General features: G+C 44.3%; 1 protein-coding gene across 2 annotated transcripts in view; it reads left to right on the forward strand.

Annotated features, from left to right (window-relative positions):
- LOC310771672 (sodium/hydrogen exchanger 1-like) overlaps positions 1-8,614 on the forward strand; it is a 40,045-nt gene extending 31,431 nt beyond the window's left edge. For both annotated transcript variants that reach the window (XM_083664225.1, XM_083664226.1), the window contains 4 exons: positions 1,719-1,936; positions 3,590-3,792; positions 8,162-8,364; positions 8,522-8,614. In XM_083664225.1, coding sequence (XP_083520351.1) covers positions 1,719-1,936; positions 3,590-3,792; positions 8,162-8,364; positions 8,522-8,579 — 682 coding nt within the window. In that variant the 3' untranslated portion in view covers positions 8,580-8,614. The remainder of the gene's footprint in view (positions 1-1,718; positions 1,937-3,589; positions 3,793-8,161; positions 8,365-8,521) is intronic.
- Positions 8,615-15,573: the final 6,959 nt, after the last annotated feature.

The raw sequence follows: 15,573 nt of genomic DNA on the forward strand, positions 1-15,573 counted from the left end.
CCAATATTGCTGTAGAGGTGGAATGATGAGCAGCTGTAGTGCCTTATGCAACTTGGATGACATTAGTTTTTCGGCCTCTGCATCTTTGACATGATAGTAGAAGTGGTTACCAGACTGGGGTGGGGACATCTCTCTCTGGCTGTCGTGTGTGTTTTCCTGATCAGAATGTATCTTTGACATGATAGTAGAAGTGGTTACCAGACTGGGATGGGGACATCTCTCTCTGGCTGTCGTGTGTGTTTTCCTGATCAGAATGCATCTTTGACATGATGGAGAAGTGGTTACCAGACTGGGATGGGGACATCTCTCTCTGGCTGTCGTGTGTGTTTTCCTGATCAGAATGCATCTTTGACATGATAGTAGAAGTGGTTACCAGACTGGGATGGGGACGTCTCTCTCTGGCTGTCGTGTGTGTTTTCCTGATCAGAATGCATCTTTGACATGATAGTAGAAGTGGTTACCAGACTGGGATGGGGACGTCTCTCTCTGGCTGTCGTGTGTGTTTTCTGATCAGAATGCATCTTTGACATGATGGAGAAGTGGTTACCAGACTGGGATGGGGACGTCTCTCTCTGGCTGTCGTGTGTGTTTTCTGATCAGAATGCATCTTTGACATGATGGAGAAGTGGTTACCAGACTGGGATGGGGACGTCTCTCTCTGGCTGTCGTGTGTGTTTTCTGATCAGAATGCATCTTTGACATGATAGTAGAAGTGGTTACCAGACTGGGATGGGGACGTCTCTCTCTGGCTGTCGTGTGTGTTTTCTGATCAGAATGCATCTTTGACATGATAGTAGAAGTGGTTACCAGACTGGGATGGGGACGTCTCTCTCTGGCTGTCGTGTGTGTTTTCCTGATCAGAATGCATCTTTGACATGATAGTAGAAGTGGTTACCAGACTGGGATGGGGACGTCTCTCTCTGGCTGTCGTGTGTGTTTTCTGATCAGAATGGAACTTAGGCTGGAAATTGGAGCAATTTGTTATGCAGTAACCTCTGACATCACTGTTCCCCTTTGTTGCTGGAGAAGAGTTGAAAATGCTATTTTGTTCAGATTGCCTGTTCCAGTGTGTTCCAGGCCAACGGCGCCCCCGCCAGGCCAGAAAAAAGATTGATTTTTTTTCCTGCTTTCCCCAAAATTTCAATAAACCTTTATGGCATATTATTACAATACAACAATGCTGGTGTTGACAGTGTTGACAGTAATAGAAGATGCCAAATCATTAAAAACAATAAGCATTTTGCTTTTAGGAGCATTGTGCCAGCGTGCAGCGCTGTTCCAAAACGTGTCAACGTGTGTCGTTGCCTGGGAAACGCACATCCCATAATACAACTGTTCGCATCGCATCCCATAATAGTATGATGATACTTGGGATGCCATTGCGTACATGGATGCGAACAGGTTAGCTAAAAGTTTAGTGTCGCCAGTGAGGGCCCCCATCGTTGCGGTCGGGGTACATTTCGAAATCCCTCCAGGCCTGAAATTTTTCTAGGGGAAACACTGCTGTTCCCATATTATTCTCAGAAGCAATAATCAGTGATTTGATAATGTTTGCTTTTATACTAAGACCATCAAAGCTAGATTCAGAAAGAAGAGCGAACATTTTCTGAGGAGTTAGGAAACTTTTCAAATCTCATAAAACAATCAAATGTTCACTCACTTTATTATCCATTCAACTGATGCAAAAGGCATTAGCATCTTGTCCCTTGTCCTTACAGGTTGATAGCATGCGGGGCAGTGATGCGACCCTACGTGGAGGCCAAGATATCCCACAAGTCCCACACCACCATCAAGTACTTCCTGAAGATGTGGAGCAGCGTCAGCGAGACGCTCATCTTCAACTTCCTGGGCGTGGCCACGGTGGACGGACAGCACTCCTGGAACTGGACCTTCGTCACGGTCACTGTCATCCTGTGTCTGGTGGCACGGGTCATAGGTCAGCTCTACTGTAGTGCTTTCCAAACGTTCTGAACGTATATGTGATGGCAGGCGGGGGTGTGTTAAGATATACATTCAAACGGAAACATGATGTCATGGTGGACTGCCGTTGATAATCTATGCACAAGTCAAGTGAATAGCTTCTTATGAAACACGTTTGTCACAAAGTTCACTATAGAGCAAGTACTGTACATAATATGTTAAGCAATGAGCAGAGCATATATATATATATATATATATATATATATATATACATATATATACACCAGAGGGTTAGGGTAGCGGAGCGGTGATAATTACCGCTCCTCGCTCCCAGAGCGGTCCTTTCCACCCGCTCCAGCGCTCACGGCCGCTCCAGACCGCTCCCCGCTCGATACAGATTTCACCCGCTCGCACTCACCGCTCCACTCCGCTCAAAAGAATAAGAGAGATAAAAAGGCCAGGGTGTTTTAATTTGCATTTAAACGCGTTTCGGCATATGTGCCTTCATCAGAGCAGAGCATGCTCTGATGAAGGCACATATGCCGAAACGCGTTGACCCTCAATAAAAAAAGAAAGTGGAAATCTGAAGTCTTGCATCTCAATTTTTGGCGTGCTGCTACCGTCACTCTTGTAGTGATTTTTTTGATGATATACTGTCTGTCTGTGACTTCATTGGTTGTTGCCAAGAGTCACGAGCTCATCACAAGATACTGCCACACACATCATGTGATGGGAGAGCTTGTGATGGAAAACCGTTTTTAAGTTGTAGCGGTCAGTGGGTTTGTGGTCACTTCAGTGCCTACGGAGCCATCTCACATAGAGTAGCTTATTAAAACACACAATCAGAGAGAAAAGTCATTTGACTTTTATTAGGGCTAATTCATAAAACTCTGCAGTGACAGAACAGCAGCACGCAAAATCTGCACCACGGTAATTTACCCCGATTCATAAAATTATGAATTATGATTGTGAATACCATGATGGATCCACATTAGTTATTAGTCAGCTGCAACACAGGTGATCACAGCCAATCACAACCAACATGTTAATTAAGCTTGACATATGCAACAGTCTGCCTCTGAGTCTGTATCTGTCAATGGGCAGCAGAGACAGAATGGCAGATGATGTTGGGCATGGTAAACCAAATGTTTATGATGTCACTGACTGAGATTATGAATTGGTCAGTGGTGATCATCACCTGATGAAGACCTATCAATGCTCTGTAAGATAAATATATAGGAGCATTGGTGGCAGCAGCCTTCTCTTTAGGCTACTTTATCTCTGCTACACTCCAGCACCTGCTAAAACGTTTATGTGACGTGTATGGTCATCTTCTCTTTTTCAAAATGATAATTTTCATTAGTTAACGTTCATTTTTACAATAGACCGTGACCAAAATGGGTGGAAGAATGGAGAAAACGGGTCATGCAAAATTTGCAAATCGCTTCCCAATATTTCGCATTTTGAAGCACCCTACCGTGACGGTATCTGCCCCTAACGTTACTCTAAACCTGCCAGTAAGTTTTATGATACAGCCCCATTCTATGGCCCTAAATGGTCAACTCTGGCAACTAAATAGGCAAAAAAAAATAGCAAATATTACAGTATTTGACCCAAATCTGTTACACACACACTCAAACCCAGTTTCTCATGACATTGTCCTTCCCAGGTGTGGTTGCTCTGGTCTACGTTATCAACAAGTTCCACATCGTCAAGCTGACCACCAAGGACCAGTTCATTATAGCCTACGGTGGCCTGCGAGGAGCCATCGCCTTCTCCCTGTGCTACCTGCTGGACAAGGACCATTTCCCCATGAGAGACATGTTCCTCACCGCCATCATCACCGTCATCTTCTTCACTGTCTTTGTCCAGGTACTGGGACACCATCTTGTCTGTTCTGTTCCCCACTCAACAGACTGTGTTGTCACATCGTTAGCCGTTAGCTGTTAGCCGCGTTAATATAAGAGCCCGACCCGTCACCCGTGACGTAAACACATACATGCAGGCAGGCTACATACACAGTCACTCGCAAAGGTTTATTACAGCTGAGAGGCTAAGTAAGGGACGCTAATGTTATCTCTCTGACTCGTTTGCTCCAATACACCCTTTTCACGGGGGCCATTTTGTGTCAAAAAGGCAGGGTAAAGACAGGGGCAAGCATAACACTAATGAGGGTTTCCAACTTCCATGATTCACCCGTTTACACAACTTCTTTGCGGGTTATCTGCCCCGGTGTACAACTGATTCAGCTCAGTCTGTCAGGAGGTGTGAGGTGATGCGCTTCATCAGATGGCCTCTAAGTTTACACCAACCGCAAAGATCATCTCATATCATACGAGGGAGTCCTGTTCAGTCTGTCTCGTGGTGTTGCCTAGTTGAAGGATTTGCCTAATAAGATTCAAGATTATTTCAAGATTTCAAGATTATTTTAATTTGTCCCGAGGGAAATTTGTCTTGGACATACAGGCTGCCACATAGGTACACAGTGCCATAACAAAAACAACAACAAAAAACAATAGTGCATAGCACACCAGTGCCGACATGTGCAAACACACAACCAAAGTGCAAACATCAATAATTTACAGTACAATCAACAATACATTACCTATGACCTGAGTTTAGGAGACTGACTGATATGGGGATGAAAGAGTATTTGTATCTGTTGAGGTGTCTTTTTTTGTTCTTGATTGGGACTCTGTAACGCCTGCCAGATGGAAGCAGTTCGTATTCTGAATACAAGACATGAGAGGGGTCAGCAATGATCTTCCTAGCTTGTCTTATGAGTGATTTTGATAGCGAGGATGATATGCCATTCACCTTGGTGACAAGAGGATACAATTATGAACCAGAGAGAATACAGAAGAGGAACTTTTGCAGAGAGTGAAGTGAACAGGCAGAGAGATGCGCCTCCTGTCTAAATGCCTGGGTGCCCTGGCTGCAGACCTTTTTCACCATTCCCAGGATAAATTGTGGAAAACGTCCCAGACCAGAGAGGCCAGGTGACTTGTTGTCTCTAAAGTAAGTCAGTGTTTTATCTCTCTTCTAAGCCTTCCTGTTTTGTAAACCGCGGCTCTGTGCTCTGTGCAGGCTTTTAGCGGAGGAATACGGTAGTTGTACGGTTGGGAGAAAAAGCAGTGCCGAATGAAACTGCTGTTTTGCGGAAAAGTAAAGCGCTGAAAATTGTCAAAATAGAGCGTGCATGTACACGGATATCGATTTGTTTAGGTGGGCGTTGTTTTAGGTGGCTAAATTACGTTTTTTTGTTTAGTTGTTGACCCCCAGGACTTAGAGAGAAAAAGCTGGTGATGCTGCTGCTCTGGGTGCCGGATCTCGTTCGACGCTGCGCCCCGCTTCAAGAACACTGTACCTAATTAAGTTAGTGTATCTGACTAGCTGATACTTGTTAAATACTTGATAAATGTTTTAACATTGCATGATATTCAGTATAATCTCAGATATCCGGCAAGAAAAAAAATATTAATTTCACTAAACTTCCTGAAATTCCAATTCACTTCCAATGTTTCATTGGAATTGATTGATTGATTGATTGAATTGACCCCAATGCTGTTGCAGACCACCATGCCACTGCATCGTGGCAATTACGGTCAGATGCAGCATTGGGATGCTGAAAATAGGTGTTAGATCTACTGTATGCAGTAGATGGTGCCATTTTGCAATGACGAATACCTCTGTTACATTTAGACTTCACTGTTTATACCAAGATATATTTGAAGCTGCTAGTGTAAGAAAGGAAACCCACAGTGACCTTGGCTTGTGTGATGAACACCAACATGAGGAAGGGATCAGTGGGATATTGCAGCAGACGTGTCTTTAGCATACATGTAACAAACACTGACCTTGCATGCAAGATCATGTGACACAGTTCCATTTCTATTTGGTCCTAGATAGTCCATGGGCCAAGGCAAAAATCGGTACCACCTGAGGTGACCGCACGATTTTGTTATTTTTGTCTTCCTACATGTCTGTAGTTTATATTTTGGTATGATAACCCTGCCCATTTGGTAGCTTAAGGATAGTTATCACTCTGTAAACAAACCTACCCCCATATAAATGACAAAACCCTGATTTCTGTGTATTAGTCCAGATGATATGTGAAAATGATGTTCCCTTTTTCGTAAAAGCATGAAACTTGGTACGCTTATAGTTTGGGGCCCTGTACAGTTTCAGAAATTGAGCCATCACAAAAATGCCTTGTGGCGGCCATTTTAATTCTGCCATAAGCATAGTTTGCATCATATCTCCTGAACCACACATGCTAACACTGAAAAGGAGATGTCTATCCCAACGTTTTCATGGTCAAGGATTACAATGATACCATAGAACATCATAAAGTGTTAAAGTGACTAATCAATTGTGAATTTGATGACGTTGTGAGAAGGAAATGACAGTATCTGATAACTGATGCTATCCTCTCCCGGTAGGGAGGGGAGGCTGGCCAGCGAGACTAACATAATTATGAAATTACCCTCAAAACACAATAATTGTCAATACTAAACCATGTTTGGTAGGCATGAATTTGCAATTAAAATAGCTATAATTCACCATTGTTAATCTCCGTCCTTACTCTAAAAATGGTAAACCCCATCTTGGATTTGGCCGTCTGGCAGAAAGTCGCAGGATGTTTGGGAGGGGCCTGGGGGCTATTTTAACAAAAGGCCCATAGAAGTAACCCTGACCCAAATTACTCATCAAAAAATGTTAGCCAGAGAGTGGTCATGGAATTGAGGTTATAGCATCAGTTATCAGAAACTGTGATTTCCTTCTCACGTCATTAAATTCACCATTGATTAGTTACTTTAACAGTTTATGATGTTCTATATGGTAGCCATCACCTTTTCTGTGTTATCATGTGTGATTCAGGAGATATGATGCAAACTACATAATTCACTTATGGCGGAATTAAAATGGCCACCACGAAGCATTTTTGTGATGGCTCAATTTCTGAAGATTTACGGGGCCCCAAACTATATGCGTACCAAGTTTCATGCTTTTATGAAAAAGTGAACATGATTTTCACATATCATCTGGACTAATACACAGAAATCAGGGTTTTGTCATTTATATGGAGAAGGTTTTTTACAGAGTGATAACTATCAATAAGCTACCAGATTGGCAGGGTTATCATACCAAAATATAAACTAGAGACATGTAGGAAGACAAAAATACAAAAAGTGCGCGGTCCCCTTAGGTGGTACCGATTTCACCATTGGCCCATGGACTAATTGCATTGTATCTTTCTCAAAACACCACTGAATTCACCAAAACATCACTGAATTCACCATTAACTATTCATGTGAACAGTTTATGATGTTGTATAGAGTGTCATTGTAATCCCTGACCATGAAAACATAGGGGTAGACATCACATTTTCTGCGTTATCATGTGTGGTTCAGAGATATGATGAAATCAGGGTTTTGTCATTTTTTGGGGGTAGGTTTGTTTACAGAGTGATAACTATCCTTAAGCTACCAAATCGGAAGGGTTATCATACCAAAATATAAACTAGAGACATGTAGGAAGACAAAAATAACAAAATCGTGCGGTCACCTCAGGTGGTACCGATATGTCAAAATTTCAGCCTTGGCCCATGGACTATTGTCGGCGTGAGATATTTCAACATTGTATTACAATGTTTACAATGATGACTGTTGTCTTTTTGGGTGTAATTCTCCACCCTGGACTTTGTGTCTGCTAGCTTGGCTTTCTTCTTCCTCTGTATGAGCAGTGAAAGTTACATTTTGCCTACATTGTCGATTAATCGGTTAACATAGATTGATCGATCAAATTCTTAATGTAGTAGGAGGAGTAGGGTTGAATTAGTTTGGAGTCTGCTACTATAGGTTGGAGGCTTTAGCTGATGTGGCCTCCAGAAGCATCCTGCGTGAGGCGATCCAGGACCGTCCTCACGTGATCAAAGGGGTCCCATAAACACGAGACAGGACAAAAGTGACAAAGCAAAGCAAAATGAGACAGACACTAATATCAACTGTCCACAGGTGATGTGGCTGTGCGTACCAGACTGACCTCTCGAGGGCCGAGGCAGACGCCATTTTAAGCCCCGTATGGACAAAAAGACACCATAAGATCAAAAGATGAACAGCCACAACAAAGACATAAATATTGATCATATCTACATGCGAAAGGGGGATGACTGTAACACTACGAAACTGTGATATATGAACAATATTAACTAATTTTCTGTGATATTATCTCTCCTCAGAGTCACCTGTTTGAGAGCATCCAGGAGGGCAAGTATGAGTTTCCAGACAAGGACTGGGCTCACATCTCAGAGGGAGCCAAGGACCTCATATCCAAGCTGCTGGTCTGGGATGCCACTCTGCGTCTCAGTGCTGCTCAGCTCCTCCAGCACCCACTCTGCGTCTCAGTGCTGCTCAGGTCCTCCAGCACCCCTGGGTGCAGGGGGTAGGTGTCTTCTAAACTTCTATTGACACATGACTACTGGTACTCTAATTCATCCAGTGGCATTTATTAGTAATACACTTAGGAGTTTATTTCACAATCTTTATTTAGTGGTTATTTCAAAGTTAAAGTGTACATGCTGGTGTTTTCATTTCCCCAGAATGCTCCAGAGAGAGATCTTCCAACTCCTCATTTTCTCCAAAGGTAAAACCAGATAGCTTTGAAAACTATGTCAAATTCATCTCTAAAGCCCTTTAAACAATTGTCAGTGCTTGTGCAAAGTGCTTTACAGAGCAACAAAGGACATTGATAAATACATTTTATTTGATTGATTGTTTGTTGTTGGTCATGATTAACGGTCCGCATCAACAGGGCTGAATCATTGACAGTGGTGGTGTAGTTAGGGATTGTTTGTTGTTGGTCATGATTAACGGTCCGCATCAACAGGGCTGAATCATTGACGGTGGTGGTGTAGTTAGGGATTGTTTGTTGGTCATGATTAACAGTCCGCATCAACAGGGCTGAATCATTGACAGTGGTGGTGTAGTTAGGGATTGTTTGTTGTTGGTCATGATTAACGGTCCGCATCAACAGGGCTGAATCATTGACAGTGGTGGTGTAGTCAGGAATGTCATACCGAACCGACCTGGATAGCTAGGCTTAGATAGTGAGGTAATATGCAGTTGTGCGGTGGTAGCATGGAGGGGGGTGTTTCCAGGACGCTGGATTACACCGTTAAGCCTTCTTGAGGTGTCGTGGGCCTAACTTAACGAAACGTCGGTGAAGGAAGGTGCCCACTTGAAAACCCCAATGACATGCTTCATACTGCTGTTGGCTAGGGTAGGTAACTGGTGATTTGTGTCTTGTTTATTAGTTTGTTAGCCTGTTAGCTTGTTTTATTCTGGATTGGGCTTCTAAATGTGTTTTTCCTCGGATTTTGGCACAAGGGATAGTAACATCTTGTCCTGTGTATTAATTAATACTAAAGCTAGCTTAGGCTAGTGACTGTTGTGAATAGTGCAGCTGACAACTAGGGAAAGACCTAGTGACAGCATGGAAAGACAGCTGACAGGAGGGATTAGACCCCATCGGGGCTGCAATGGGTTAGCTGCTCATTGTGGCAGTAGCCAAGGCCAATAGGCCATTGGTTACACCCAAACTTGCTACGAAACAGAATTATGAAAAAACACCCCTAGAGTCTGCGAGAGCGGGGGCGGAAGATGACTCACCTATGGTTGACACGGTTATTGACTCTGGAACGGACCTGACTATGAGTAGGGAAAACATGTCAGTGGAAGCCACTAGTTCAGATGTAGATGGAAAGAAGCGTCAGGTTTGCTTGTGTGGCTGGCAGAAGGTAACATCTTTGAGGGGCCTTAGAATCCATCAAGGCAGGAAGAGGTGCTTGGTAGAGGGAACACAGGGACCCCGCATTGATAATTATTTCTTAAGAAGTTTATCAAGTCAGTCGGGTGAAGTCCAGCGACAGGAAGTAACCCACAGCTCGCAGGACATCAGCACCCCTGATGTTGAGGCAGGTCCTAGCACCGAGGAAAGCAGAGAGGCCAGCCAGCCAAAAAGGGAGAAGATTAGCGGTCAGAAGCCTAGAGTTAAGTGGCCAGGTGCAGCGGAAAGTAGGAAGTGGGAAGATATCAATAGTGATTTGGTTAGGATGTTAGAGAAGCTTAAAGGAACTGCTGAGAGTAAGTTGGAGAAAATGGGAGATTGTATTTATGATTATGGTAAGGAAAGGTTTGGCGTCTTTGAGAAAAGGAAGAAACTAGAGGGTGAGGTAGTTAAATCTAGGCGCCAACAAGAGATAGATAGACTTATCCAGGAGAGAAGACAGCTTAAGAGGCAGTGGAGGAAAGCTACAGAGGTTGAGAAGGAAGGCATTGATTGCTTGCAGTCAGATGTGAGGGATCGGTTGGCAGTTTTAAGAAGAGCAGAGAGCATTAGGAAAAATAGGAAAAAGAAAGAGAGAGCTAGAATAGCATTCTATAAGGATCCATTTAGATTTGTGAAGTCATTGTTTAGTAAGGAAAAGAATGGTAGCCTTATGGTACCTAAGCAGAAGCTTGAGGAATATTTGGAGGAGGTTCACAAAGATAGGGATAGGTTTAGAGAGATGACAGTCCCAGCTGATATTCCACCTATTGGTGATATAGAGAGCCAGTGTGATGATAGCCCACCAAGGTGGAAAGAAGTTCAAGAAGTAGTGAGACGTGCAAGGGCCTCTTCAGCCCCGGGTCCTAATGGAGTCCCCTACCGGCTGTATAAGAGTGCTCCAGATGTGTTGCAGTTTCTATGGAAGCTGATGAAGGTAGTCTGGAAGAAGCAGGTTATTCCTAAGGCGTGGCGTAGAGCAGGGGGAATCTTTATTCCTAAAGAAAGGGACTCGTTAGAGATAAGTCAGTTTAGACCTATCAGTCTACTTAATGTTGAAGGGAAGGTTTTCTTTAGTGTTGTGGCACAGAGGCTGTCTAGTTATCTAGAAAAGAATAGGCTAATAGATACTTCGGTGCAAAAGGCTGGAATTCCCGGCTTCTCCGGGTGCTTAGAGCACACCAGCATGATCTGGCACCAAATCCAGTCAGCTAGGCGTGAGAAGAGAGACCTGCATGTAGTATTCTTGGACCTGGCTAATGCTTTCGGGTCAGTGCCGCATAGTCTGTTATGGGAGGCCTTTGATTTCTTTCGAGTGCCAGGTAGTATAAAGAGCTTAGTTAAAGCCTACTTCTTAGATATTCAACTCTGCTTTACCACAGCAGAGTACACTACAGCTTGGCAGCAGCTGGAGATAGGCATTATGGCAGGGTGTACAATTTCCCCATTAGCTTTTACCATGGCAATGGAGATCATTATTAGGGCTTCAAAATGGGTAGTGGGTGGAGAAAGGCTGCAGGGAGGGCTGCGGCTCCCTCCAATTAGGGCATACATGGATGACATGACGACTATGACGTCAACCGCTCCATGTACTAGCAGATTGTTGGATAAGTTAAATAGTAATCTGCAGTGGGCTAGAATGAAAGTGAAGCCAAGTAAGTCCAGGAGTATTTCAATCATTAAAGGGAGGGTAGTAGGTAAGAAGTTTGTTATAAATGATGAGGTGGTGCCTACAGTGTTAGAGAAACCAGTCAAGAGTTTGGGAAGATGGTATGATGCAAGTCTCAGTGATAAGGGACAGTTTGAGGAGGTGAGGCAGGAAATGATTCAAGGTATTTCAAGTATAGACAAGTCAGGGCTCCCAGGAAAGTTAAAGTTGTGGTGTTTGCAGTTTGGATTGTTGCCTCGGTTGATGTGGCCACTGACAGTGTATGAGGTTCCCCTTTCAAAGGTAGAAAAGCTAGAAAGGATGATTAACTCATTCATTAGAAAATGGCTCGGAGTCCCACGCTGCCTAAGCAGTGTAGCCTTATATGGGAAAGGCATATTGGAATTGCCATTATCTAGCCTGACAGAGGAGTTCAAGTGTGCTAAGGTTAGACTGGAAATGACTCTGACTCAGTCAAAGGATCCAGTGGTTAGGAGTGTAGCGCCCACAGTTAAAACAGGGAGGAAGTGGAACCCAAAGGAGGCAGTACAGCAAGCACAGTCAGCTCTTAGACACAGGGATATCATAGGTCAGGTGCAGCATGGGCGTGGAGGCTTAGGGTTGTGCTTAGGGAAACCTGTGTGGAACAAGGCATCAGTAATAGAAAAGAGGAAGATGGTAGTTGAAGAAGTACATAGGCAAGAGGAGGCAGTAAGATGTACTAAGGCAGTGTCGCAGGCAAAGCAAGGACAGTGGGTGAACTGGGAGAGTGTAGAGAAGAGAAAGTTGAAGTGGAGAGAGTTGTGGAGCATGGAGGCCAGCAGAATTAGATTTATTCTAGGGGCTACTTATGATGTGCTGCCATCTCCCCAGAACTTAAATCAGTGGTTGGGCGAGGATGGTGCCTGCCCGTTGTGTTCTAGTGTATGTACATTGAGGCATATACTGTCAGGGTGTAAGGTCAGTCTCTCCCAGGGGCGATACACCTGGCGTCACAACCAGGTGTTGAAATGTTTGGCAGCTGCAGTTGAGGAAAAGCGGCTAGAAGTAAATTCTCTAGTTGCTAGCAAAGAGAATAGACAGATCAAATTTGTACGTGAGGGAGAAAAGATTAGACCAATTAAGGTCAGGCACAAGTTAGGGCAGCTAAGTGTAGGTGGAGCCTGGGAAATGAGGGTTGACTTGAATGAACAGCTAGTCATCCCAGCATATATAGTTAGCACCCGGCTACGTCCGGACTTGTTACTGTGGTCTAGCGGTCAGAAGCCTAGAGTTAAGTGGCCAGGTGCAGCGGAAAGTAGGAAGTGGGAAGATATCAATAGTGATTTGGTTAGGATGTTAGAGAAGCTTAAAGGAACTGCTGAGAGTAAGTTGGAGAAAATGGGAGATTGTATTTATGATTATGGTAAGGAAAGGTTTGGCGTCTTTGAGAAAAGGAAGAAACTAGAGGGTGAGGTAGTTAAATCTAGGCGCCAACAAGAGATAGATAGACTTATCCAGGAGAGAAGACAGCTTAAGAGGCAGTGGAGGAAAGCTACAGAGGTTGAGAAGGAAGGCATTGATTGCTTGCAGTCAGATGTGAGGGATCGGTTGGCAGTTTTAAGAAGAGCAGAGAGCATTAGGAAAAATAGGAAAAAGAAAGAGAGAGCTAGAATAGCATTCTATAAGGATCCATTTAGATTTGTGAAGTCATTGTTTAGTAAGGAAAAGAATGGTAGCCTTATGGTACCTAAGCAGAAGCTTGAGGAATATTTGGAGGAGGTTCACAAAGATAGGGATAGGTTTAGAGAGATGACAGTCCCAGCTGATATTCCACCTATTGGTGATATAGAGAGCCAGTGTGATGATAGCCCACCAAGGTGGAAAGAAGTTCAAGAAGTAGTGAGACGTGCAAGGGCCTCTTCAGCCCCGGGTCCTAATGGAGTCCCCTACCGGCTGTATAAGAGTGCTCCAGATGTGTTGCAGTTTCTATGGAAGCTGATGAAGGTAGTCTGGAAGAAGCAGGTTATTCCTAAGGCGTGGCGTAGAGCAGGGGGAATCTTTATTCCTAAAGAAAGGGACTCGTTAGAGATAAGTCAGTTTAGACCTATCAGTCTACTTAATGTTGAAGGGAAGGTTTTCTTTAGTGTTGTGGCACAGAGGCTGTCTAGTTATCTAGAAAAGAATAGGCTAATAGATACTTCGGTGCAAAAGGCTGGAATTCCCGGCTTCTCCGGGTGCTTAGAGCACACCAGCATGATCTGGCACCAAATCCAGTCAGCTAGGCGTGAGAAGAGAGACCTGCATGTAGTATTCTTGGACCTGGCTAATGCTTTCGGGTCAGTGCCGCATAGTCTGTTATGGGAGGCCTTTGATTTCTTTCGAGTGCCAGGTAGTATAAAGAGCTTAGTTAAAGCCTACTTCTTAGATATTCAACTCTGCTTTACCACAGCAGAGTACACTACAGCTTGGCAGCAGCTGGAGATAGGCATTATGGCAGGGTGTACAATTTCCCCATTAGCTTTTACCATGGCAATGGAGATCATTATTAGGGCTTCAAAATGGGTAGTGGGTGGAGAAAGGCTGCAGGGAGGGCTGCGGCTCCCTCCAATTAGGGCATACATGGATGACATGACGACTATGACGTCAACCGCTCCATGTACTAGCAGATTGTTGGATAAGTTAAATAGTAATCTGCAGTGGGCTAGAATGAAAGTGAAGCCAAGTAAGTCCAGGAGTATTTCAATCATTAAAGGGAGGGTAGTAGGTAAGAAGTTTGTTATAAATGATGAGGTGGTGCCTACAGTGTTAGAGAAACCAGTCAAGAGTTTGGGAAGATGGTATGATGCAAGTCTCAGTGATAAGGGACAGTTTGAGGAGGTGAGGCAGGAAATGATTCAAGGTATTTCAAGTATAGACAAGTCAGGGCTCCCAGGAAAGTTAAAGTTGTGGTGTTTGCAGTTTGGATTGTTGCCTCGGTTGATGTGGCCACTGACAGTGTATGAGGTTCCCCTTTCAAAGGTAGAAAAGCTAGAAAGGATGATTAACTCATTCATTAGAAAATGGCTCGGAGTCCCACGCTGCCTAAGCAGTGTAGCCTTATATGGGAAAGGCATATTGGAATTGCCATTATCTAGCCTGACAGAGGAGTTCAAGTGTGCTAAGGTTAGACTGGAAATGACTCTGACTCAGTCAAAGGATCCAGTGGTTAGGAGTGTAGCGCCCACAGTTAAAACAGGGAGGAAGTGGAACCCAAAGGAGGCAGTACAGCAAGCACAGTCAGCTCTTAGACACAGGGATATCATAGGTCAGGTGCAGCATGGGCGTGGAGGCTTAGGGTTGTGCTTAGGGAAACCTGTGTGGAACAAGGCATCAGTAATAGAAAAGAGGAAGATGGTAGTTGAAGAAGTACATAGGCAAGAGGAGGCAGTAAGATGTACTAAGGCAGTGTCGCAGGCAAAGCAAGGACAGTGGGTGAACTGGGAGAGTGTAGAGAAGAGAAAGTTGAAGTGGAGAGAGTTGTGGAGCATGGAGGCCAGCAGAATTAGATTTATTCTAGGGGCTACTTATGATGTGCTGCCATCTCCCCAGAACTTAAATCAGTGGTTGGGCGAGGATGGTGCCTGCCCGTTGTGTTCTAGTGTATGTACATTGAGGCATATACTGTCAGGGTGTAAGGTCAGTCTCTCCCAGGGGCGATACACCTGGCGTCACAACCAGGTGTTGAAATGTTTGGCAGCTGCAGTTGAGGAAAAGCGGCTAGAAGTAAATTCTCTAGTTGCTAGCAAAGAGAATAGACAGATCAAATTTGTACGTGAGGGAGAAAAGATTAGACCAATTAAGGTCAGGCACAAGTTAGGGCAGCTAAGTGTAGGTGGAGCCTGGGAAATGAGGGTTGACTTGAATGAACAGCTAGTCATCCCAGCATATATAGTTAGCACCCGGCTACGTCCGGACTTGTTACTGTGGTCTGAGGTAGAGAAGAGAGTTTATTTTATCGAACTCACAGTCCCGTGGGAAGATCGAGTTGAGGAGGCTTATGAGCGCAAGAAAGCTAGGTATGCTGAAATGGCAGCAGAGGCAGAGCAGCGAGGTTGGAGGGCTCGAGTGCGGCCTGTAGAGGTGGGCTGCCGTGGTTTTGTGGCAAAGTCCGTTATTGCCTTACTAACTGAGTTGGGCATTCGGGGACGGAGCCTGAA

Source organism: Poromitra crassiceps (assembly GCF_964638095.1).
Source record: "Poromitra crassiceps genome assembly, contig: HAP1_SCAFFOLD_984, whole genome shotgun sequence".
Classification (NCBI taxonomy): Eukaryota; Metazoa; Chordata; class Actinopteri; order Beryciformes; family Melamphaidae; genus Poromitra; species Poromitra crassiceps.